The sequence below is a fragment of the Ipomoea nil genome, unplaced genomic scaffold (genome assembly GCF_001879475.1).
Source record: "Ipomoea nil cultivar Tokyo-kokei standard unplaced genomic scaffold, Asagao_1.1 scaffold0317, whole genome shotgun sequence".
Taxonomy (NCBI): Eukaryota; Viridiplantae; Streptophyta; class Magnoliopsida; order Solanales; family Convolvulaceae; genus Ipomoea; species Ipomoea nil.
Window position 1 is genome coordinate 2,041,824 of NW_017616745.1, and position 26,000 is coordinate 2,067,823.

At 38.0% G+C, this 26,000-nt stretch overlaps 4 protein-coding genes across 5 annotated transcripts in view; all 4 read right to left on the minus strand.

Annotated features, from left to right (window-relative positions):
- The window catches only part of LOC109168954 (sporamin B-like), a 49,901-nt gene extending 39,052 nt beyond the window's left edge, over positions 1 to 10,849 (minus strand). The window contains exon 1 of one of the 2 annotated variants that reach the window (XM_019317845.1): positions 10,814 to 10,849. The gene's annotated coding sequence lies outside the window, so the exon portion shown is untranslated. Of the gene's footprint in view, positions 1 to 2,230; positions 2,288 to 10,813 lie in introns of those variants that run through there. The other variant, XM_019317849.1, reaches the window with a different exon arrangement.
- LOC109168988 (sporamin B-like) lies at positions 1,498 to 25,370 on the minus strand. The gene is made up of 3 exons (XM_019317868.1): positions 25,357 to 25,370; positions 21,402 to 21,407; positions 1,498 to 2,224 (listed from the first exon to the last, which is right to left on the minus strand). Coding segments are annotated over exons 2-3 (633 nt in total). The 5' UTR covers positions 21,403 to 21,407; positions 25,357 to 25,370; the 3' UTR covers positions 1,498 to 1,592.
- LOC109168945 (sporamin B-like) lies at positions 8,428 to 20,276 on the minus strand. The gene is made up of 2 exons (XM_019317813.1): positions 19,598 to 20,276; positions 8,428 to 8,448 (listed from the first exon to the last, which is right to left on the minus strand). The coding sequence occupies exon 1, from the start codon at positions 20,245 to 20,247 to the stop codon at positions 19,603 to 19,605; it is 645 nt and encodes a 214-aa protein (XP_019173358.1). The 5' UTR covers positions 20,248 to 20,276; the 3' UTR covers positions 8,428 to 8,448; positions 19,598 to 19,602.
- On the minus strand, positions 25,310 to 26,000 carry LOC109168992 (sporamin B-like). Its single transcript, XM_019317872.1, has one exon. It carries the CDS (start codon positions 25,973 to 25,975, stop codon positions 25,364 to 25,366), a length of 612 nt encoding a protein of 203 aa, XP_019173417.1. The 5' UTR covers positions 25,976 to 26,000; the 3' UTR covers positions 25,310 to 25,363.

The window sequence follows — 26,000 nt, forward strand, 5'->3', positions numbered from 1 at the left end:
ATTAATCACACAAAACTCATGAACCTTAAAGTTTCAACAACAACTCACATTAAGTACACACTCACGCACATTAATCACAAAACACACGCACCTTAAGTACAAAACTCACGCACATTAAGCACACAAAACTCATGCACCTTAAAGTTTCAACAACAACTCACATTAAGTACACACCCACGCACATTAAGCACAAAACTCACGCACCTTAAGCACAAGACTTACGAACCTTAAGTACAAAACTCACGTACATTAAGCATACAAAACTCATGCACCTTAAAGTTTCAACAACAACTCACATTATGTACACACTCACGCACATTAAGCACAAAACTCACGCACCTTAAGCACAAGACTCACGCACCTTAAGTATAAAATTCACGCACATTAAGCACAAAACTCAGTACACACTCACGCACATTAAGCACAAATCTCACGCACCTTAAATACAAAACTCACGCACATTAATCACCCGCACAACCGCACGGGATATACTTAATTACCCGCACTGAAACTTAATTCGATACGATATATTTTCTCAAAAATAAAAATTTATTGGATGTATTTAAATTTATACTTCTCCTTCCCTATTAAGTACTCTGGATTGTTAGAGAGATAAAATTATGAGAGAAATCACTATTTCTGATCCCCTCGCACGGTTAATAATTGGAATCTTAACGCACAACGTTAATGTTGCTTCATCTTCGATTCCATATATATATATATATATATATATATATATATATATATATATATATATATATATATATATATATATATATAATTAAATTGAGAGTGGTCGCCATTTAGCTGCCACTCTCAATCGCCCAGGCGGGCGCGTGTCCACTGGGTGGGCCGTGAGATGCAGTTGCATCTCACTGCCTTCTTTTTTTTTTTTTTTTTTTTTTTTTTTCTGACATTCTTCCACCCTTTGCAGGGCAATTAGTTTTCAAAGAACTTTCACCCACATCAGTTATTATGCTTGGGTTTGAGAGATTTATTGTACAAATAACTCTAAATTATGCTCTAGTGTGCATGGATGCTTTAGAGAGATAAAGTTATGAGAGAAATCACTATTTCTGATCCCCTCTCACCATTAATAATTGGAATCTTAACGTACAACGTTAATGTTGCATCATCTTCCTCCACCATATGCGTGCCCCACTAAGTTGAGGCCATCCCGTCAACCGATGAACGGCCAAGGCACGTGTCCCACTAAGTTGAGGCCATCCCGTCACCGATGAACGGCCAAGGCGATTCGGTGATGAGGGCCAAAGTGGAAGTTGCTTAATTAAAGTCTCAGAAATGTAATATGACAAAATTAAAAGAATATGATTAAATGTGACAATGCCACAATATTCAAGAACTAAAAGTACAATTTGCTCATAATAATAATAATAATAATAATAATAATAATAATAATACTAATAATAATAATAATAATAATAATAATAATAATAATAATTTATGCTTGTTTATTTAAATTAAAGATCATAGGATTTACACAAGACAACAATTGAGAATTTGTTGTACATTGTCAAACCAACCTGCAACTAACGTCACTTATTTAGCATAACTAACCATCAATCCATAAATCAGACGCTAGCTTTCACGAACTTAACAGAGAATGCAAACTCTTGATCGAGAGCCAAACGCAGAGCCGGGGCCGACTCGTCGTAGTATCTGCCAACGTTGTAGCATATGTGGCCGCCAAAGGGACAATAAGTGATTTTGTAAACGTCACGGCCCGACACGAATTCAATCTTGAACTGGCCGCTAATGTCGGAGACAAACTCGTCGGAGCTCAAGAAGTATTGGCCGGATGGCTGGTCGTACCGGATCCTCCAATAGACACTATTCACACAAAGCCGGGACGTCACAACGGAGAATGAGAAGCTCTGGAAGGTCGACAGCAAGACGACGGTGGCGTTGGGGTCCGCCGGCCTGATCCTAATGCGGTCGCCGTTCGTTAAGGGGCCCGATATGACCACGTTGCTCGCGCATTTTGTCGCCGAATCTAACCAGGCAAGTCCCACTCCTCCGGAGGCGGCTCCCCGTCCGGTGGAGGTTATGAAGTAAGTTTCGCCGGCCCGGAGCGCGTCTCCGTCGGTGTCCAGCACCGGAGTGTCGTCAGCGGTGGGAAGGCGGATGGGATTGAACGTAGAGTGAGTTGGGTTGGGAAGGAGATAGAGGGAAAGTGCGAATAAGAGTACTGCGAGGGTTTTCATTTGACAACAACGTGGGAGAAGAGATGAGAGGTAATGATGTTTGTGGGTGTGTTGTGTTGAGGTCTCAAGCAATTTATAGACGACAAATGTTTGCACTTCATTATTCTCGTGGAATAAATAAATGGTTAATATAACCCGTTTGGATGGCGTGAGTGGTTGTGGGATTAATTGCATTTTAAAAAAAAAATTCTTAAGCAGCTATGTATAAAATAGATATTCAGCCCACATTGAAGCTCTGTGTTGTTGGGTATTATGCACTGGCCAAAAACCAGCCTTGGGTGCCATACTCTCAGCAATTATATCGTGGACCATGGTCCAAAAACGGCATTGTTTCTTTAAGTAAAGAAACGACTGCCGTTATAGCTTAACGGAGCACGTATATTTGGAGTGTTAATTACAAAATGAAATTACAGTGTAGCTAAAATGAAATTAACTCACATATTGTTTTTATATTATCAAATAAAACTGTAATTAAATTGAAATAAAACTGAATAACAGTTTCACATATTTGAGTGTATATTTTCCAGTGATAAAATTGTAGTTATATCGAAATGATATTGTAGTTGTTTTGTAAGAAAACTATAGTGCATATAAAATGAAACTGAATAACAGTTTCGCATGACCATATATATTCTATTAATCCATATAATAGAAAAGAATATGATAAATATACTGTTCACCGAAGATAATAAGCACATGTTCGCCGCTTACTCACTTGTTCAGCACCCTTCGATCCCCTCGTAAGTTTCTTTTAGATGCTATAAGCTCTTGATGCAATACTCCAGCCTGAACATGGCCACATGGTAAAAGCGAATCCGCTTTTCCCTTCACATAGTGTAATTCATTTTTTTGTGTGTTTACATAATTAATGTCCTCCTTTAACCCTTTATCGACACTTTTTCTAAAACTCTTACCTTTCTGATTATCATCAAACATATGATATTCTTAGGAGTGCCTTTATTTATTCTTGATTTTTTTTTTTTTAAATTCTTCTCACCGTACCATTGTGGGTGTGTTAATATGTTGTGTGTAAACAAGTTACATTGATATGTTCCCTCAAAGTTCAAATGATATACTTTATCACTTCTATGAGGGTGCTGTGAGGGTTTTCATGTTCACGACAACTTGGGAGAAGAGATGAGAGGTAATATAATGATGTTTGTGGGTGTGTTGTGTTGAGGTCTCAAGCATGCAATTTATAGAGGACAAGAGATAAGGGTGAATTATTGTATGTGGCACTCACTACGTCTAATCTTCCTGTGGGTATTGGTAAAAAATGAGCAAATTTCTTTGCTCATTAATCATGTGCTACAAATATATCGATTTCTGACAATATTTTTTTGAAAGATTATTTTCTTGAAGAGAATTTTAGTGGTGTATAGGGTTTACATGTAGAAATAATACTAGTTACCACACATGTGTATTGCCCGAATAGTTCAATACTCAATGTGTATTTTTAAAATTTTTTTTTTTTTGAATGCGTGTATTTTTAAATTAGTGTTTTAAAATTCAGTAAAATATCATTCTGTATCTTCACTTGCAGATGAACCTCAACCCTCTCTCTCTTGTCTCCAATGGCGGAGCCAGGATTTATGTTGAGTGGGGGCGAAAAAGCAAAGGTAAAATGAATTAAAAAAATGATCAAATACAATGTTCGATCAAATACGAATAAAATTGTTAAACAACTATATCCTAACTAACATTAACTAATTATTCTAAATAAAAGAAAATGGCAACTAAATTGGTAGATGGAGAAAGGAAGTCGGCAATAGGAGTTGAACTGCTGACCTTTCATATGACACAATAAAGAAATAAAGGCCTTACCATCTAAACTAACCTACACTTTGTTAAAATCTTGGTATGTTTAATATATATCCAATTTATCATCAAACATATGATATTCTTAGGAGTGCCTTTATTTATTCTTGATGATTTTATTTATTTTTAATTCTTCTCACCATTGTGGGTGTGTTAATATGTTGTGTGCAAACAAGTTACATTGATATGTTCCCTCAAAGTTCAAATGATATACTTTATCACTTCTATTGATCATTGTAGGTAATAAATTATTTGTATATATCAAATATTTTACAGTAATCTACTTATCTACATGCATATATAAATGTCCATTATCAAATATTTTACAGTAATTTAATTGGTTGAGGAATAACTTTGATTATATCTATAGCTTCAAATTTATAAAAAAATTTTAGTCTCATAATTGTAATATATTCTTATTTTCATATTACAATTAATAATTTATTGAAATTTCTGATCTACTAGTATTAATACTAGTGCTAGAGTATTAGTACTAGTACTCACTCTAAGTATTAATACTAGTGCTAGAGTACTAGGTACTAGTACTGGTACTCCTAGTACTGGTACTGGTACCAGTACTCTAGCACTAGTACCAGTACCTAGTACTAGTTCGAGTACTCTAGCACTAGTATTAGTACTAGTGCTAGTAGTAACTAGTCCTAGTACTCTAATGCGCCGTTTGGTTCACGGAATCAATTTGGAGGGAATAGGAATAATATTCCAAAAGGAATGGAATAGGTAAGGAATAGAATAAAAATTGTATTATGTTGTTTGGTTCGCTGGTGGAATAGACTTTAGGAATTGTATTTCACCGTTTGGTTGGTTAAGGAATAGAAATGGAATATATGGGTAAAAGACATAAATGCCCTTATACAAAATATATTATTATTATTATTATTATTATTATTATTATGAATTTAAATAAACTATTTTATAAACCATAATTTTACCTATATGTTTGGGCTCAAATAAACTATTTTATAAGCCATAATTTTACCTAAATTTTAGCCCAAACTAGTGGTTCATCTTCAACCTCTCCTTATGTCCCTCTCTTCGTTCAATCTAGCAGACGCAACAAGCCACCACTGTGAACTTAGACGACCCTCAGTCTCTCTACCTTGAACAAGCCACCACCCTCAGTCTCTCTACCTTCTTCCCTCTCTTGCTTCCTCAATCAGCGACGACGGCGATGGTGGAGCTCTGGTGATGGCGGATTGAGACAGGCAGACAGCAGTAGATCGGCGAAACTCGAAGGCGGTTGACCTTTTTCCGGCGTGAATTGGACGATGAGCAGCAGATCTGGACCAAGTCCTCCTCTCCGGCGAACTGTTGCGGCGGCTTCCGGCGTGGGCATTGGCGTCGTGGCGGAAATATGGGTGTTTTTGATGTATGTATGTATATAATTAATATACTTATTTATAAAAAAGAATATAATAAATAGAGGAGGGGAATTGGAAAGAAGTAACCCAGCAGTGGGAACCGGGAAGATGATGATGTCAATGATGATGCTTGGACCTTCAACTTTCTGTTCACTGTTTTTATCAATATGGTTACAAGTTCAGACAAAAAAAATAGAAAAATTCATATAAAAATTAAAGAAATGTAAATTTTAGATTTAGTTGAGGGGTAAAATAGGAAATCTTAATTGTAGGCCATTCCTGACAACTTAGGAATAGCCTAATACCTAGGGGGAGGCTGGAATCTCTATTCCCCTTGCAAGGGGAATAGGTCGTTCCCAGGAACAATGTTCCTGGGAATAGAAATTTCTACCAAACACCGGAATAGGCCTATTACTGGGAATGTTATTCTATTCCAGGCCTATTCCGCGAACCAAACGGGCCATAAGTAGAGTAGAGTACTAGTACCAGTACCGAGTACTAGTACTAGTACTAACTCTAGTACTAGTACCTAGTAATAGTACCTAGTACTAGTACCAGTACTAGTACTAGTATTAAAGAGTGAGTACAAGTACCATTACTTATCATAATTATAGTACTTTTTTTTTAATTATAATTAATATTTGTTTAAAAAAATAAGATAATATGCGTCTGTATTGGCTTTAGTGAATATGTATCTTTAGTACAGACATATATTATCAAAATTAAGAGTTTTAGGAAATATTTTTAGTCTAGGAAGACATAAAGAGAAGATCTGTATGACATTTTTTGACGATTGTAAGGACGGAGATAAGGATACCATAGACAGCCAAAGACACGAAGAAAAGACTATGATGGGGGAGAGGGGGGGGGGGGCGGGGGGGGGGGGGGATTTATGCAACAAGAGATGAAGACTTGATTTATTTAACATATTCAATGACTTCTTGTTAATTAAATAAACCGCTTTCTTAAATGCATAATTTCAGAATTTTGAAGGAACAGAAGCACGACTTAAGAGAGCTAAACATGTTTCAACAATGTGTCTGTGCTTTCTTTCAATACGACTATTTTGTTCATGAGTGTATGCACAAGATTGTCTATAAATAATGCATAGTTGGGCTAAGGTGGAATGTAACTTTTTATATTCAGCTCCTAGATCAGACTGAATGGATTTAATCTTACGAAGGATCGCTCAACCATAGCACGAAACTTATCAAAAATTACATACAGATCAAATTTTTGTGCCATAGGGAAATACCAAGTGTAACGAGAGTAGTCATCAACGAAAATAACGAAGTAACGATAGCCATTATTAGAGAGCAGGGAGCTGGTCCCCAAATGTCTGTATAAACTAAATCAAGAATACACGAAATGGAAGACTCAACACGCGGTAAGGAAAAACGTGCAAATTTTCTTAGTTGACATGCATTACATAGACCAGAAGTACAACGGATAATATTTATAGACCCACTAACCGAACAAGACGGAAGAATTTGACTATGAACACGATGGTGTGGATGACCCAAACGATCATGCCAGACTAACGCGGAGGCTCGAGCTGAAAGAAACACAGTAGGAGATGAATTTGGAATGGGAAGCTTATAAAGCCCCCCAGTGCTATTGTCCCGTAGAAGAGTTTCCTTGGTGTTGATATCTTTCACAACAAAAAAAGAACGGGTGAAACTCAAAAAACACTTTATTATCTGACGCAAATTTTTGGATTGATAATAAAGATGTAGACAAACATGAAACATGAAGGATATTAGACAATTGAAAAGACCTAGAAGGGGTATTAAAAATAGCATGACCAACACGACTAATAGATAAGCTCATACCGTCACCGACACGTAATGTGTCATTATCATTGTATCCTCTGAGATAGAACGATGTCTAAGGTAGCATGATTGGTTGCACCTATGTCTAGAAGCCAAGTATGAGACCCTTGAGAAACTGAAGGAGGTTCTAGAAACTTTTAGTAAGGGAAATTATTAGAAACTTTTAGGTGGTATGTTTTACATGCTTGAAGACAATGATTAAGTGTTCGCTACTCAGGTTACTAACAAGTCATACAAAGATTATTGAATTGCTTTTGGAATTGAAGAACCTTGAAATAGAATACTAGGAAGTTGAAAATAAGAGTTCCTAGATTTATAAGTGATAGTCCACTTTTTTTTTTTTTTTTTTTTTTGAATGCTAGTATTTGTTCAAACATACTTTCCTCATGACCTCCCAAATGGGAGAGATCACTACATGCCATCTGAGCACAAGGTGCTTGGCAGGTGATAGTCCACTTTTAGTTCTTTTTTTTTTTTATAATCAAAATATCCTCTTTTGGTCCTAGTATTATTGTTACATGGCCAATTTTGGTCCTGTATCAACAAAATCGTTGAAATTTCGTTAAATAGAAGGACATTTTGATCTTTTTAATACAAATTGTGTTGACCCGTTATATATTTTATGTTTATCTTTTGAAAAAATTCATAATTGAAGAGCGAAATTCTCTTATATTTAACACAATTTCACTGATTTTTTTGATAAAGGACCAAAATTGGTCATGTCATAATAATACTAGGACCAAATATGTTCTGATAAAAAAAAAAATGACTAAAAATGGATTGCCACCTATAAATCTAGGACCAAAAATAATGTTGCAAAAGTGGTTTCAATATAAGAAAGTGAATAAAATGTGAATTTCCTACTTTACTCCTAAAATTTTAAATATTTTTAAATTTTTTCGCTAGTTGTAACAGTCGGGGACCAAATGCGCCACTTCGCTCATAACTGAGGGACTAAAAATGGATACGGTCATAACTCAGGGACCAAACTCACCATTTTCTCTTTAATGATACGATATTTTGAAAGTGAGAAAAAATTGTAAATGTGCGAATAACCTTAGAGCTGACGGAACATAGGATTTATTGCATATATGCTTATTCTTACACGTAAAAGTTGCAACGTAATGTCACTTATTTATCATAGCTTAGCTTGCCCTAGCTTACACATCACTTACTAGCTTTCTTAAACACAACAACGAAGGGAAAATCATTCAGACCCAAATGAATAGCCCTCGTGAGCGGGTCGATCTGTCCGCCGAGGTTATGGCATTGGCCGGTGCCGAACGGGTCGAGTAATAAAATGCGCAAAATGACGTTGTTTTTGGATCGTGGTCCACACAGCTATGTGGACCACCGCACGGTGCACATAATATGACAATTAATTTGAATAATGTGTCATTGACAATGAATGACTTTGTCCCCACACACAATATAATAAAATATGTCATTTTTAGTCTTTATACTATTGACAATGTATAATTTTTAATTTTTGTGAGAAGGCCTATTGGAAATGAGCTCAAATTAAGAAGAGTTGAACTTAGAACTTCACAGTTACCAAATAACTTGCCTGACCAATGGGACTGGGGTTGTTCCTAATTTTGTGGTGTAATTAACCACAATATAAGCATCATTTTTAATAAATAATAATTTTATGTTATTCTAGCTAGTGTAAAAAAGTATTTGGAAAGGGATCGGAGCTAAGGAAAATATGGAGTATTTTTCTTGTATATTTTTAACTCATACCTAAATTTGAAATATGCTTTGTTGAAAATAACTCTGATCTATATATTGTTACATGTGCTAATTTTGAATATATTGTTACATGTGCTAATTTTGAACAAAAAAAGCAAGTTCTAAACTAGAGAAGAAAGTAAAAATGGAGGAAAGTTGAAAAAAAAAATGAGCTACAATAATACGCAGGTGGGGCTTAAATATTTTAATTTCCCCGCTGTTGAATGGTACTTAGTAATACTTACTATTTTAACTTTTCACCTACGAGTCAATTCAATTTTACCGTTCAACGTTGTCCATTCGACATAATTTTCTTCCAAACATTAAGTGGACGAAAATTCTGACCAACTAATCGTCCATTTTTCATCAGCGATGAAAGGTTGTGATTTTTAACAAATTAACGACTAACATTGTTGCTGGACAAAAATAACGAGATTTCCAGCATTGTAAAATAAATTACGCAGAGATAATAATTCTTGCTTGTTTATTTATAGGGTTCACACAACACAACAATCTAAGATATGTCATAGCTGTCAAACCTAGCTCCAACTAACGTTGCTTATTTAGCTTAACAAGCAAGCTAGCTAGCTAGCCAAGCATACAACCCACCTCAAGCATGCAATTTATAGAGGACAAGAGAATTTTAGTGGTGTATAAGGTTATTGTAGCTAGGATTCATCTATATTTGTTGGTTGTGCTTTTTTTTTATTTTTTTTATTTTTTTTATTTTTTTTTATTTTTTTTAAAGCTATAATTGAGGTTGTAAATTTTGTTTTTTTTTTTTTCTTTTTTTTCTAATAAAATATTAGGGACAAAATTTTTAACGTTAATTATAGCTTAAGGACGAGAATGAAGTGATGAGCACGACCGGCTAGAAAAAAAATATGAAATTTGCAACGCCAATTATAGCTTATGGATGAGAATTGAGCATGACCAATAAATATGAACGACCCTACAATTATCCTATAATTTAGGAATAAAAAGTGTAATTTTTCTTAAAAGATATGTTTTTATGACCCAATATCTTCTACTTTTTTGTGATGATCGAGAGAAACTTGCAACCATTTTCTAAGAGTAATGTACACCGGGTAATCATGTTCTTGTGTAATAATAAGCAAATCATACTAAAAAAACTAAAATGTTGAGAGGTAGGTGGCAAGTGGCAGGATTCTCACCTCACCAACTTGCCCTTCACTATAGGAAACAATGTGATACATACCCTAAATTTTGGGGCCCATTTGCATACATGGTAAAAACGTTGGTGATCGTACGATTTTTGTCACTTAAGGAGCTACTCACACACAATATGACAATTAATTTGAATGCATGTGTTTGGTATGTTTATACTATTGACAATGTATAATTTTTAATTTTTAGGAGAAGGCATAATCTATTTTGAATGACTCGGTCCCCACACACAATATAACAAAATATGTCATTTTTAATCTTTATACTACTGAGAATGTATAATTTTTAATTTTTAGGGGAAGGCATAGTCTTTTAGGATTGAGCACAAATCAAAAGATAAATCGGCAATCCCTCACAGTGAGTCGAACTTAGGACCTTACAGTTACTAAATTACTTGTCTGACCAATTCAATTGGGGTTGTCCCTAGTTTTGTGGTTTAATTAACCAGAGTATAAGCATCATTATTATTAATAAATCATAATTTTCTGTTATTCTAGCTAGTGTAAAAAAATTATTTGAAAAGGGAGCTAAGGAAAACATGGAGTATTTTGTTTGTATATTTTGAACGTAGAGTGAGTTGGGTTAGGAAGGAGATAGAGGGAAAGTGAGAATAAGAGTGCGAGGGCTTTCATGTTAATTGGTAGATGACAATTCAACTTGGGAGAAAGAGGTTATGATGTTTGTTGGAGTGTTTGAGCTCGATCTCATGCATGCAATTTATAGAGGAGAAGAGATAATGTTGAATTATTATTATTTTAATACTAATGACTATTACATTGTAGTATCTGTTCAAATACGTTCTCAATTTGTATTGTTGAAGCATAAAGAGTCAACAACACATCTATTGAGGCTCGATCTCATAACCTTCCATATGAAAAAAGTCAATACATGCCATCTGAGCACAATGTATTTGGCAAGTTGAATTATTATAGTACCAAGAATGTGGACACATTTTATTTTATTTTGTTTAAAATATAACATTTATAATAATAATAATAATAATAATAATAATAATAATAATAATAATAATAATAATAATAATAATAATGGTGGTGGTGGTGGTTGTATAGTGGTGGTAGTGTGGTGATGGTGGTAGTACGTGCAATACGTGGTAGTGGTACGTAGTGGTGTTGTTGGTTGTGGTGGTAGTGGTTGTTGATGGTAGTGGTAGTGGTAGTGCTGGTGATGGTGGTGGTGGCGGTTGTGGTTGCGACAATGGTGGTGGTGGTGGTGTTGTGGTAGCGGTGGTAGCGGCGGTGGCGGTGTTGTGGTGTTGGTGTGGAAATTAGAAATTGACTTTATTCAAAAAATAGGGGAAGTCATTTTTCAAAAAAAAAAAAAAAAAAGAGTATTTTTCTTTAACCAAACGTTCATTTTCCTTTGACTCACTCACATTTTTCACTCTTTATCAAACACTAAAAACTCAAAAAATGGTATGATACTCAGAAATCATTTTCTGAATTTCTAGACCACCTGTACCCTAAGAGAAATTTAGTGATTCATAGTGTTCACATATTTTTATATATCTTTATATAGCTATGCATTTGATAATTGGATTTTGTTCAGATCAATAATTGATTAAGGGTATGGCTATCAATTATATTTAACGGTTTTTTTTAGTGTTACTGACTTTGTTACAATGTAATATCTGTTTATAACTACTTTCTCAATCTACTGAAGCATAAAGAGCCAATAGTTCGCCTTCACTGAAACTCGATCAAACACACAATCTCACATATAGGGGAGCAACATGGTGCCAATAGATCACAAGGTCCTTAACGTTTTCTTTTTGAAGAGAGGGAAAACCCAAGGGCCCAAACTAGCTTAGCAGCGCCTTAGAAGAACGTAACTTTTCTCTGTCTAGACGCCCAGCTTCGAGCGGTCCACCATCAGCACTTGCGAAATACTTGGGGAGGAGCCTCTACATAACAAAATATGACATTTTTAGTGTTTTAACCATTAAACAGGACAAAATTTGCAATGTCTATTATAGTTTATATATGGACCATAAGTGAACACGACTAATAAATATGAACGAACCCTATAATTATCTTATAATTTAATGATAAAAAGTGTATTTTTTGCTAAAAGATATGTTTTTATAACACCATATCATCTTTTTTATTTATTATTATTATTTTTTGGTTGTTGTTGTAACGAGAGAAACTTGCAACTATTTTCTAAGAATGTACACTTGATAATCATGTTTTTGTGTAATAATTGACAAACTTTACATGAAAAATAAATTATACTAAAAAAACTTTAAATTTTAAGTATAAGAATCATGATCGACTCACTTGACCGTAGGATTTGGGAGGAAAAATCGAAAAGAATTGTTGCCTCGTGAGATATTCGTGAACAATGTGAAAAATGAACGAATACATTTGGGTGGGACGTGGTCTCAAAAATGAGAATCAATTGTCTTAGCTAGTGTGTTAGCAATTTAGTTCACTGATCTCCTAATATAAACACAATCTATCGAATCAAAGTTAGTCATGAGCCTAATGTGAGATTTAAATATAATCTAACCACAGAGAACAATCTACGAGAAACTTAACTCGTAGTAGCGAAAGCGGAAGCACTGTAGATCTCCAGTCATGGTTGATATCTTGTTGTGGTTGATATCTTGTTGTGTTGCCTCTTGAACAGTAGACCTATATGGTGTTAAGCCGTTTTGTCTATACTTGACTTAGAACCCTAGATGGTGTACTGATATTTTCTGAGCAGCGTGAGTACCATAATAATGAATAATGTATCATGTATCTCATCAATATAGGCTTTAATTTATATAGGCACATGGGTGAAATACAGACTTAAACCTAAATGTCCAATCCAACCAATTATTTAATGGGCCAAGTTCACTTGCACCACATAAGTAAGACCCATAATATATAATATATATTATACGGAAAAGTCTTACACCTAATGCAAAACCAAACAACAAAGACCTATAGGGAATCGGTTTAGGTCTTTACTTTTTAGATCATTCACCAAGCTCAGGCAATCAGTTTCCAGTAGGAGTCTCCTAACCCACGGTCATTTAGCCAGGAAAGGACTTCCTTACATCATATTATAGATAGAGCGAAGTGGCGCACGCATTTGGTCCCCAACCGTTAAAACTGACGGAAAAATTTAAAAATATTTAAAATTTGAAGGGTAAAGTTGGGAATTCACATTTTATTCTCTTTATTATATCAAAACCACTTTCACAACATTATTTTTCACTTCTTAGCCTCTTATTTCAAGATTGTTCAGTTCTAAATGCATTTCAATAAATTTAGTATGACTTGTTAGGAACCTGACTCTCGTATAACAAACTTAAGACGTAGCACAAACAAAGAAACACTTGATCATTGGCTTTAGACGTGTGAAACACACTATCCTATCAATTTTCAATTTTCTTTACTAAGCAACAAAGGTAATCAAACCAGAACTTTTGAAATACAAAATGATGTCAAATTTCTCAGGTTGCTTTTATGAGAAATTCAGCAACGGAATAACTTGATTTTAGTATGTAAAATTATTTCATAAGCAGTAGTTTAGTCAATAATCGTTTTTAGAAGTTACAAAAATTTTTAGAATTTTCATAACTGAGTCTTAGGTTCCTCATTCTTTACACTGGTTTTTACTTTTTAAGAAGACAGAGGAGGTGATCTCTCTCTCTCTCTCTCTATATATATATATATATATATATATATATATATATATATATATATATATATATTGACGGTAAAAATATTACCGGTAATAATATTAGAATAACAAATGATGTGACAAAGTAACAATAGACGTAACAATTGTTGTATTGCCTTTTGTCTCAGTATAGAAAGTACAGTGTGTCCTTGTCCAGAGTATTGAACGTGTCCCCTGCGCAGCTGAGGGAAGTTCTATTTATGCTAGGTCCTAACGGTAACAACATGAAGAGACATCTTTGGGGAGCTAAGCTAACGGCAAGAATATGAAGAGTCATGAATGAGGCGTTGAGGCTTTAACTCTCTCTCATCAATGGTGGCATCAAAGGTGGCTTCAATGACAATAAATGTGACACCTGTTGGATTCTAACAGTTGGAGTTCTGCCCGTTGGGTTCCCATGTGATGCTGAGTCATATGCTCATTTGTGATCCGGGTCGGGTGCCAGCCCTATTATCCTGTCACCAGTCCCCCCTACTCCTGAGTCAACGGATGTGTTTGAGTTGACTTGGGAGTAAGGCTGAATCTATCTTGATCCTGTGTATGTGATTTTATATTTTTTTTCTTTTTTTTAATCACATATAATTTTATTTTATTTCTTATGCTAGCCGAGATAGGCTTTGGCATAGGTTGGCAGAGGTGCGTGCCTCTGGCCGAGGCGTCGCCTCGACCAATCGTGGCCGAGGCGTGCGCCTCGACCGATCTTGGCCGAGGCGTCGCCTCGACTGATCGTGGCCGAGGCGTCGCCTCGACTGATCGTGGCCGAGGCGTGCGCCTCGACTGATCGTGGCCGAGGCGTGCGCTTCGACTGATCGTGGCCGAGGCGTCTCCTCGACCGATCGTGGCCGAGGCGTGCGCTTCGACTGATCGTGACCGAGGCGTCGCCTCGACCGATCGTGGCCGAGGCGTCGCCTCGACCGATCGTGGCCGAGGCGTCGCCTCTGCTGACCGTGGCCGAGGCGTCGCCTCGACCGATCGTGGCCGAGGCGTGCGCCTCGACCGACCGTGGCCGAGGCGTGCGCCTCGACCGATCGTGGCCGAGGCGTGGCCTCGACCGATCGTGGCCGAGGCGTGCGCCTCGACCGACCGTGGCCGAGGCGTGCGCCTCGACCGATCGTGGCCGAGGCGTGCGCCTCGACCGATCGTGGCCGAGGCGTGGCCTCGACCGATCGTGGCCGAGGCATCGCCTCGACCGACCGTGGCCGAGGCGTCGCCTCGACCGTTCGTGGCCGAGGCGTCGCCTCGACCGTTCGTGGCCGAGGCGTCGCCTCGACCGACCGCGGCCGAGACGTGCGCCTCGGCTGATCGTGGCCGAGGCGTGCGCCTCGGCTGATCGTGGCCGAGGCGTGGCCTCGACCGATCGTGGCCGAGGCGTGGCCTCGACCGATCGTGGCCGAGGCGTCGCCTCGTCCGATCGTGGCCGAGGCGTCGCCTCGACTGATCGTGGCCGAGGCGTCGCCTCGACCACTCGTGGCGGAGGCGTGCGCTTCGGCTGATCGTGGCCGAGGCGTAGCCTCGAACGATCGTGGCTGGGGCAGGCTCCGGCCTTTTTTTTTTTTTTTCTTTCTTTGGCCGAGACGGACTTCGGCGTTGGCCGAGGCGGGCGCCTCGGCCGAACCGTGGCCAAAGCGGCCGCCTCGGCCAACAGTTGGCCGAAGCGTGCGCCTCGGCCAACCATTGGCCGAAGCGCACCTCGGTCAGACTGTGGCCGAGGCGGGCTCCTCGGCCGAACTTTGGCCGAGGCTTGCCTCGGCCATCCGAGTTGAGTTACGTTTCGGCCAACCTGTGGCCGGGGCGTGCGACTCGTTATTTTTTTTTTTTTTTTTCTTTTTTTGGAAACAACATGGGCGCACCACAAGCACGAGATACTATTCCAAAAGATTTCAGAATGCAAAGCGGGCGGACCGCGATTACCAAACACTAGTCCCAAACGACTACTAGAATATTAAGGAAAATACTTAATCAAATGTTCCTAGCTCCATACCCGATCGATTATCTTTACAGATGGTGTGGACTTATGGATCATTTCTGCCATTCTTTTTGCATGCTTTAACGTAACAACTGCGGCTGCTCGCTGGTTTCCTCTGACGACCCCTATCCCATTTGGAGTAGGGAACTTCATACACAAGTGTTCCACCGACACTATGGCCTTGAGGTCCTCCAGTGCCGGCCTCCCCAAAATGATGTTGTGCGCACAAGTGAGTCTTACCACGATGAATTCCATGTCAAGTTTGCGAATGTTAGGGCTCGTGCCTATCTCCACTGGTAAGGCCACCGACCCCTCCGTCTCCACTGAATCACCCGTAAATCCAGAGAGTGGGGTACGTACTTCTTTGAGCTGGTTCCTAGGTATCCCCAACTTGGTGAAGGCATCGTAATACATCACATTGACTGAGCTTCCCGTGTCGACTAAGATGCGGCGGATAATGACATCGTTGACGTCCATCTCAATCACCAAGGCGTCAGGATGGGGTAGCGGGCCCTCTGGGAGGTCATCATTAGAGAAGGTGATGGCCTCCTGTCTCTGTTTCTTTTCTCTAGGAAGACTCGCCACTTCTCCCATGTATATCTGTCGGCTCCACTTCTTTCTTTCTGCGGGCGTGTCGCCCCCTGCCGGTCCACCATAGATAAAGTGTATGGTGTGCTTCTTTTGTCGTCTGGGCGCCACCTCGGTTTCTTTCTCGCTATCACTCTGCTCAGATATTTGGTCGTGGTCTTTTTTTTTGGCATTTGAGGTGGATGGCTCGGTGCCATCCTCATTCATCCAGACATTTTTTGGTGGATTGTGTTGCGTAACAATAGTTGTATTGCCTTTTGTCTCAGTATAGAAAGTACAGTGTGTCCTTGTCCAGAGTATTGAACGTGTCCCCTGCTCAGCTGAGGGAAGTTCTATTTATGCTAGGTCCTAACGGTAACAACATGAAGAGACATCTTTGGGGAGCTGAGCTAACGGCAAGAATATGAAGAGTCATGAATGAGGCGTTGAGGCTTTAACTCTCTCTCATCAATGGTGGCATCAAAGGTGGCTTCAATGACAATAAATGTGACACCTGTTGGAATCTAACAGTTGGAGTTCTGCCCGTTGGGTTCCCATGTGATGCTGAGTCAGATGCTCATTTGTGATCCAGGTCGGGTGCCAGCCCTATTATCCTGTCATATATATATATATATATATATATATATATATATATATATATATATATATATATATATATATATATAGAGAGAGAGAGAGAGAGAGAAGGGTTCAGGTGCGGGGATGGCTTCCCTTGAGGTTGTGCGGTTGGACGCACCTTAATCATTAACATGGCGCATCTTATATACACAAATCACCACGCACCTTAAGTCCACAAACAAAGCACCTTAAGAACACAAATCATTCACCTTAAGTACAAAACCCAAGCACATCAAGCACAGAACAAAGCACTTTGAGCACAAAACTCACACACTTAAGATTTTAAAATGTCTCACATTAAACACAAACTCACGTACATTAAGTACAAAACCCATGCACATTAAGCACAACCTCACGCACATTAAGCACAACCTCACGCACATTAAGTATTAACTCACAGACCTTAATTTTCAACAACTACTGACATTAATCACTAACCTGACACACATTAAGCACAAACCCTACGCACATTAAGCACAAACTCCACTCACATTAAGAACAATTCTCATGCACCTTAAGCACAAAAGCCCACACTTTAAGTTTTAACAACTACTCACATTAAGCACAACCCCACGCACATTAAGCACAAAACTCACGCACCTTACGCACAAGACTTACGCATCTTATATACAAAACTCACGCACATTAATCACAACACCGCTCACTTTAATTTTGACCTAGATGCAAAAATTACAAAATTGCCACCGCATTTTTTTAAAAAAAATTTTTGTAATCCTGGACGTTGATTTAAGCGAGATGAATGGCCCAGATTAAACCGCACAACCGCACCTAGGCACCCTAACCGCACCAAAACCTAATTCTATATATATATATATATATATATATATATATATATATATATATATATATATATATATATATATATATATATATATATATATATAGGGAAGGGATCAGGTGCATTTGTTGCTTCCCGTGCGGATGTGCGGTGGATTAATGTGCGTGAGGTTTATACATAATGTGCGTGAGATTTGTACTCAATGTGCCTTAGATTTGTACTTAATGTGCGTCATGTTAATATGCGTGAGTTTTGTACTTAATGTGCCTGAGTATTGTGTTTAATGTGCGTGAGATTTGTGCTTAATGTGTGTGCGTATTTCATAATTACGAGCTCAGAAGGAAGCAGAACAGAAACTCGCGTACATTAACGCCCAAGCTTCTTGTTACTTCTTCCTTCAATTTGGCCATGGATTCTAGATTATCAGCTACCTTCAGTACAGTTGAATGTTTATATAAATGACGCACGCACAGTAAAATTTGCACAGCAGTTAAGTGTGGATTTCTGTTGTATTATTCCCATAATTTTTAACCACCATAGCTCGCCTCCGCATCATCATCATCAGGGAGGGGGCAAATGGCTATTGGGATGGGAAAAAGCTGACATCAATATTTTCTGCTGCATTTTACACATTCACGCATATTAAGTACAAATCTCAGGTACATTAAGCACAACACTCACGCACATTGAGTACAAATCTCACGCACATTAATCAACCGCACAACCGGACGGGAACCTTTATATATATATAATTTTTATATAAACTTTTAGGATGGTGTGTTTTACATGCTTGAAGACAATATAATGATTAATTCCCCAAGTGTTCTCTACTCAGGTTACTAACAAGTCATGATCAGGTGATAGTCCACTGAGGATCAATCTCATGACCTCCCATATGGGAGATGTCACTACATTCCATCTGAGCACAAGGTGCTTGGTAGGTGATTGTTCACTTTTAGCTTTTTTTTTTTTTTTTTTTTTTTTTTTTTTTTTTTTTTTTAAAATCAAAATATCTCCTTTTGGTCCTAGTATTATTGTGACCTGGCCAATTTTGGTCCTATATCAACAAGATCGTTGAAATTTCGTTAGATAGAAGGACATTTTGATCTTTTTAATAAAAATTGCGTTGACCCGTTATATATTTTATGTTTATCTTTTGAAAAAATTCATAATTGAAGAGCGAAATGCTCTTATATTTAACACAATTTCACTAATTTTTTTGATCGAAGACCAAAATTGATCATGTCACAATAATACTAGGACCAAAAAGGGATGTTCTGGTGAAAAAGGGACTAAAAATGGACTGTCACCTATAAATCTAGGACAAAAAATGGAATTAACTCTTGAAAATAATGTTGCAAAAGTGGTTTCAATATAAGAAAGCAAATAAAATGTGAATTTCCTACTTTACCCTTAAAATTTTAAATATTTTTTAATTTTTCCGCCAGTTTTAACAGTCAGGGATCAAATGCGTCACTTCGCTTATAACTGAGGGACTAAAAATGGATACGGTCATAACTCAGGGACTGAGTCGTCACTACTATTATAACTCAGGAATTAAATGCGCCATTTTCCCTTTAATGATATGATATTTTGAAAGTGAGAGAAAATTGTAAAAGTGTGAATAACCTTAGGATTTATTTCGTATATGCTTATTATTCTTACACACGGATCGGACAACGTTCGTAACGTTGTAAAAGTTGCAACGTAATGTCACTTATTTATCATAGCTTAGCTTGCCCTAGCTTAGGCCCTAGCTTACACATCACTTACTAGCTTTCTTAAACACAACAACGAAGGGAAAATCATTGAGACCCAAATGAATAGCCCTCGTGAGTGGGTCGATCTGTCCGCCGAGGTTATGGCATCGGCTGGTGCCGAACGGACAATAAGTGAGTCTGTAACCGTTAAGGCTCGGTTCCACTTCAATCTTGAACTGGTTGCTTTGGTTTGACACAAACTCGCCGGCCTTCACGAAAACTCGCCCGGAGTTTGGACTCTCATGCATCTCCCAATATAGGCGATCCACACAAAGTTTGTTTGTGGGAAGCTCGAATTTGAAGCTCACGAAAGTCGACGGCAAGACCACGGAGGCGTTCGGGTCCGCCGCCGGGGTAATCGTAATGGGTGTGCCGTCGCTCATGCGCGATATTAGCACGTCGCTTGGGCATTTGCTCGCCCAATCTAACCATTCGAGTTTCAATTCTGTGCCGGGTGGCCACATATATAAGTCGATGGGTGCGGTGATTATGTAGTAAGCTCCGCCGGGCCGGAGCTCGTCTCCGTCGGTGTCCACCACCGGAGTGTCAACAGTAGTGCGAAGGCGGATGGGATTGAACGTGGAGTGAGTTGGGTAGGGAAGGAGATAGAGAGAAAGTGCGAATAAGAGTGCGAGTGCGAGGGCTTTCATGTTGAATTGATTGGTAGATCCAAAGAAGTTATATGTATATATGGTGTTGTTTGAGGCTCATGCCATTGAAAATATTTATAGATGACAAGAGATAAGGTTGAATTATTATGGCACTGCAGACAATGCATGTGGGCATGAGGCAATAGTACAGTTAAATGTGTAAAGCTTTTTGTTCATTAATCACATGCTACAAATAAACAATTCTACTACATGTAATCTAAAATTTTACTCCTTCAAATTTAGTCTCTAATGTGATGAACACTGATATGCTATTTTCTCCATGTGGGTCCCTGTAAATTTATCTACATCAAAAATTTAAGTGTGAAGTAAAAGTTCAGAATAGAGATTGGAGTAGATATAGTATTTTCCACAAATAAATGGGTAATATTGGTTTCAGATAAGATTTTTTGATAAGATCTTTCATAAACAAATACTCTGTACCATTTGTTTAGTCTAGTGGCATGAAGTAAGTCATGGGTTGAAGCCTTAGTACACTACTGGAAATTATGAAATTTCCGACTACTTGAAAGTGATCTTAAATCAAGTTGATACCAAAAAGTGGTCGGAAATAGCAACAAAGATTTTTCCGGATACCAAAAGTGGTCGGAACAAGGCTTTCGACTTGAGTTAAGATAACTTTCAGGTGGTCGGAAATTTCATTATTTCCAGTAGTGGTAGGGGGGAAGTAATAACTATGAATAAATAGTGGCATTGTAACAAAGCTAGTAAAAGAACCATTTTAAAACTTTAGGTGGAGGTTGAAATTAAATTGACAGTTTTTAGTGATAATTAGACACTGAATTTGCTGCCAAAATCTTGTGGTTTAATAGCACTCGAGTTGGTCTAGAGGACAAGAGATAAGGGTGAATTATTGTATGGGGCACTCACCACGTCTGATCTTCTTCCTGTGGGCATTGGTAAAAAAGTGAGCAAATTAAATTTCTTTGCTCATTAATCATGTGCTACAAATATATAGATCTCTGATAATATTATTTTGAAAGATTATTTTCTTGAAGAGAAATTTAGTGGTGTATAGGGTTTACATACATGAATATAATAATATTCAAATAAGTCACTAAACTATTGGTTATATTTGAGCATTATTCCTTGAGTCATATTTAAGCATTGTTTCTTTTGGTACTATATAATTATACTATTGGCTAACACTGAATCATTAGTAAGGACAAAAATAACTATTATGTTATAATATTTATCAGTGAAATTGTAATACTTAGGAAGAAAAAATGTGATACTTTTGATAACAAATGTAATACTTTTAATCAAACTAAAATGTAATATATTAGCGGTTGAGGAGTTACTTATGAATAAAATTGTACGGAGTAATACTTATAAGAAAAAATGTAATACTTATGAAAAACTTGACCTGTCTCAGAGATGCATATATAGGAGATTTTTTATTAGATAAATGATAAGGAATATTGCACTTTTCGTCCCTAAGTTATAGGGTTATTGTAGGATTCGCCTATATTTGTTGGTTGTGCTCACTTTTTGTTCCTAAGCTATAATTGACGTTGCAAATTTTGTCATTTTTCTAACAAAACATTATGAACGAAATTTGCAATGTTAATACCTTAGGGACGAGAAGTGAGCACGACCGGCTAGAAAAATGACGAAATTTGCAAACGTCAGTTATAGCTTGTGGACGAGAAGTGAGCACGACCGGCTAGAAAAATGACGAAATTTGCAAACGTCAGTTATAGCTTGTGGACGAGAAGTGAGCATGACCAACAAATATGAACGAACCCTACAATTATCCTATAATGTAGGATAAAAAAGTGTAATTTTTTCTAAAAGATATGTTTTTATGACAATTGAGTGGGACGTGGTCCCAAAAATGAGAGCCAGTCTGAGATCCAATTGTCCTAGGTAGTGTACGCGTGAGCAATTTGATTCGCTGACCTCTTAATATGAACACAATCTAGCTATCGAATCAAAATTGGTCATGAGCCTAATGCAAGACCAAACAACAAGATCTATAGGCCGGGGATCGATTTACGCCTTTACTTTTCAGATCATTCACTAAGCTCAGGCAATCGATTTCCAGTAGAAGTCTCCAATATACGCAAAGAGTGCTAGCTTATTTCTACCAAAGACCTCAGTGTATCCCAGATATATTCCTATCCCATCTTTCGTTTCAGGTAGTGACCAATCTCCGCTGCAAGAATGACATTATCGGTTATTAAGCACCCCGGAATAAATGCACTTTGAGATTCTGAGATAATCGCCCCCATCATTGGTTTCATCCGGTTAGCATATATATATATATGTATATATATATGTGTGTGTGTGTGTGTGCGCGCGCGCGTGTGTAGTATATATATACAATTATACATACTTAATATATACAGACAGTGTGTGTACTGTATATATATATATATATATATATATATATATTCAAAATCATCCTATAAGGCTTAGTTCTATTCATAGAAGAATTTTATCAAAAGTACCAAACAATTAAAATGTTGAAGTATACAATTTTATTCATTTTCCTGCTTATTTTCTGAAAAATGAACCAAACACACAAAGACAGTTTTCCGTTGCGCAGCCAAACACCGGAAAGGAAAATGTTTTCTAGAAAATGACTTATTTTCTAGAAAACATTTTCCAGAAATCATTTTCCGAGTTTCCAAACGGACCCTAAGTTATCATCATCAAATACAATTGAGTGGGGCATGGTCCTAAAGTGAGAACCAGTTTGAGATCTAATTGCCTAATTAGTGTGTTAACAATCACTACTGGAAATTCTGAAATTTCCAACCACCTGAAAGTTCTTAAATCAAGTCGAAAGCATTGTTCCGACAATTTTTTGTATCCGGAAAAATCCTTGTTGCTATTTCCGACCACTTTTTGCTTTCAATTTGATTTAAGATCACATTCAGGTGGTCGGAAATTCAATAATTTCCAGTAGTGAATCTGATTCGCTGACCTCTTGATATGAACGCAATCTATCGAATCAAAGTTGGTCATGAGCTTAATGCAAGACCAAACAACAAGATCTGTAGGGGACCGGTTTACGTCTTTACTTTTTCAGATTATTCACCAAGCTCAGGCAATCAGTTCCTAGCCGGAGTCTCCTAACTCCAAGGTCTTTTAGTTAGGAAAGGGCTTCTTTACATTCTATTGCCTCAGGATTTTTTGCATACATATATAAGTCCGTGGGTGTGGTGATTATGTAGTAAGTTCCGCCGGGCCAGAGCTCATCTCCATCGGTGTACATCACCGGAGTGTCAGTAGTAGTGCGAATGCGGATGGGATTGAACGTGGAGTGAGTTGGGTAGGGAAGGAGATGATGAAATGTGCGATGGGATTGATTGTGGAGTTCAGTAATTAATTTTTGGAAAATATGGTGTATGTGATGACTGAAATGGTCTTTTGACTATAGCAAAATTATCAATTTGGTCCCGAGTTAATGGATGTCTAACGATTAGGACACTTTTGGAAAAAAGAAAAAAAAAACATAATCTGAAACTAAATTGAAAAATTTTAAAAGTCAGAGAATCAAATAGTGAAATCCTCATAGTTGAGAGATCAAATTAATAATTAACTCTATTTATAGATGACAAGAGATAAGGTTGAATTATTATGGCACTGACAATGTGAGTATGAGGCAATAGTACAGTTAAATGTGTAAAGCTTTTTGTTCATGAATCACATGCTACAAATAAATGGGTAATATTCGTTTCCGATAAGATTTTTGATAAGATCTTTTAAAAACAATCACCTGCTACAAATAAGGGCAAATTAAGCAGTGTGGACCATAGTCCAAAACAACGTCGATGAATTTTATATGTTATAATAATGTATATTATACGTTAGAATAATAAAACTTATGGAGTAAGATAATGTACATTATGTGTTAGAATAATGTACATTATGCGTTAGAATAATGTACTTTATGTGTTAGAATAATGTACATTATGAGTTAGAATAATGAAACTTCTGGATCGTGGTCCACACTAACCATTCCTTTTTCAAAGTTGTGATTTTTAACAAATTACCGACCAACATTGTTGCTGGACAAAAATATAGCTGCTTCCTTGAATAGAACAGTGAAGGAAAAATCACTGAGAGCCAAACGCTTAGTCCCAATAGACTGGTCGAAGTATCTGTCAATGTAGGTGATGGATTTAACTAACCCGGGGTAGCCCGAATTACTAAACCCGATAAATGATAAAATAGGAAAGGATAACGAATATCGATCGCGGGGACAACTTTTGTATTGATAATTCGTTTGTAAGAGAATTACAAGGAAAATGTAATAATTAGACAAGATGCATGATATCCTAACAAGACAAGAACATGTCTTTTTATACTAGCTAACCTCCCAACCTCCCAACCGCCCACCCTATTCTCGTGGGGCGGTTGGATCACGGTCTTGACCGGGTCCACTTGCACGCGGACATGGTCGGGGACGCCTTAGCCGGGGCCGCCCCCGGGCCGTGAGCAGACCCCAACCCCTCGATCCCGGCCAGCGTCGACGTCGACCCCAATCGGGGTCGACCTCGACCTTAGCCAGGGTCGACCTCAGCTTGGGTTGACCTTGGCCGAGGTCGACCCTTGCCGGGGTCGCCCTTGGCCTCCCATGTCGCGCCTTCCCCTCTCCGGGTCGGTTTTTCCCAAGCCCATTCCTAATATATTCATCAGTAGGAGTTACCGAACGACTCAATCTTGAAGCGGTTGCTAATGTTGGGTATAAACTTGCCGGATCAGAGTTCAAGAAGTATAATCCGGATGGATAATATGATATGATGGTCGTACCAAATCTCTCAAAATATACTGACAACTTTTTAAAATACAACTATGAGATTTAATTATTCATTTAGTTAAAAGCTTCATTAATTCTCTAATTAGAAAGGGTATCATTCGATTTTATTGGTAATTTAATTTTTAATTTTGAATTAGTACTTTTAAACAAGTCTTTTAAACAAAAAATGAAAAGTGAAAATTTTAAAACTAAAAAACAGAGAACATAATAATTATGTAGTAAACAACTCGGGTTTACACAACACAACAAGCAATTATATTAAGGATTTATTGAATTGCATGCTTATTCTTACACACGTTACAACGTTACACATCACGTACTAGGTAGCTAGTTATTAGCTTTCTTAAACACAACAACGAAGGGTTTATCACTCAGAACCAAACGACTACTCCTCAACCATGCGTAGAACCTTGAACTCACGTTGTTGCATTCATCGCTCCCGAAGTGACAATAAGTGATTTTGTAAGCGTTACGGTTGGAATTGGGTTCCGCTTCAATCTTGAACTGGTTGCTATTGTTCGGCAAAAAGTCGCCGGCGTTCACGAAATATGGGGACTTGGTTTCACTTTCAGGGTACCTATCAACCAACCAATACAGCTTTTTTGCACAGACGTTGTTGAAACTGAAGCTCAGGTAAGTTGACGGCGAGATGACGGTGGCGTTCGGGTCCGCCGGCGTGATCGTGACCGGAACGCCGCGGCTGAAGGACGCTATGGAGACGACGTTTGGGCATGTGCTCGCCCTTATACGAGAAAGTGACACTTCAACTGGGCCGGAGGCTATGATGTAAACTCCGCCGGCCCGGAGCTCGTCTCCGTCGGTGTCCAGCACCGGAGTGTCGTCGGCGGTGGGAAGGCGGATGGGATTGAACGTAGAGTGAGTTGGGTTGGGAAGGAGATTGAGGGAAAGTGCGAATAAGAGTACTGCGAGGGTTTTCATGTTGACAACAACGTGGGAGAAGAGA

Coding starts and splice junctions, on each gene's coding strand:
- LOC109168945 (XM_019317813.1), bottom strand. CDS start 20,247: ATGAAAGCCCTCGCACTCGCACTCTTATTCGCACTTTCTCTCTATCTC.
- LOC109168992 (XM_019317872.1), bottom strand. CDS start 25,975: ATGAAAACCCTCGCAGTACTCTTATTCGCACTTTCCCTCAATCTCCTT.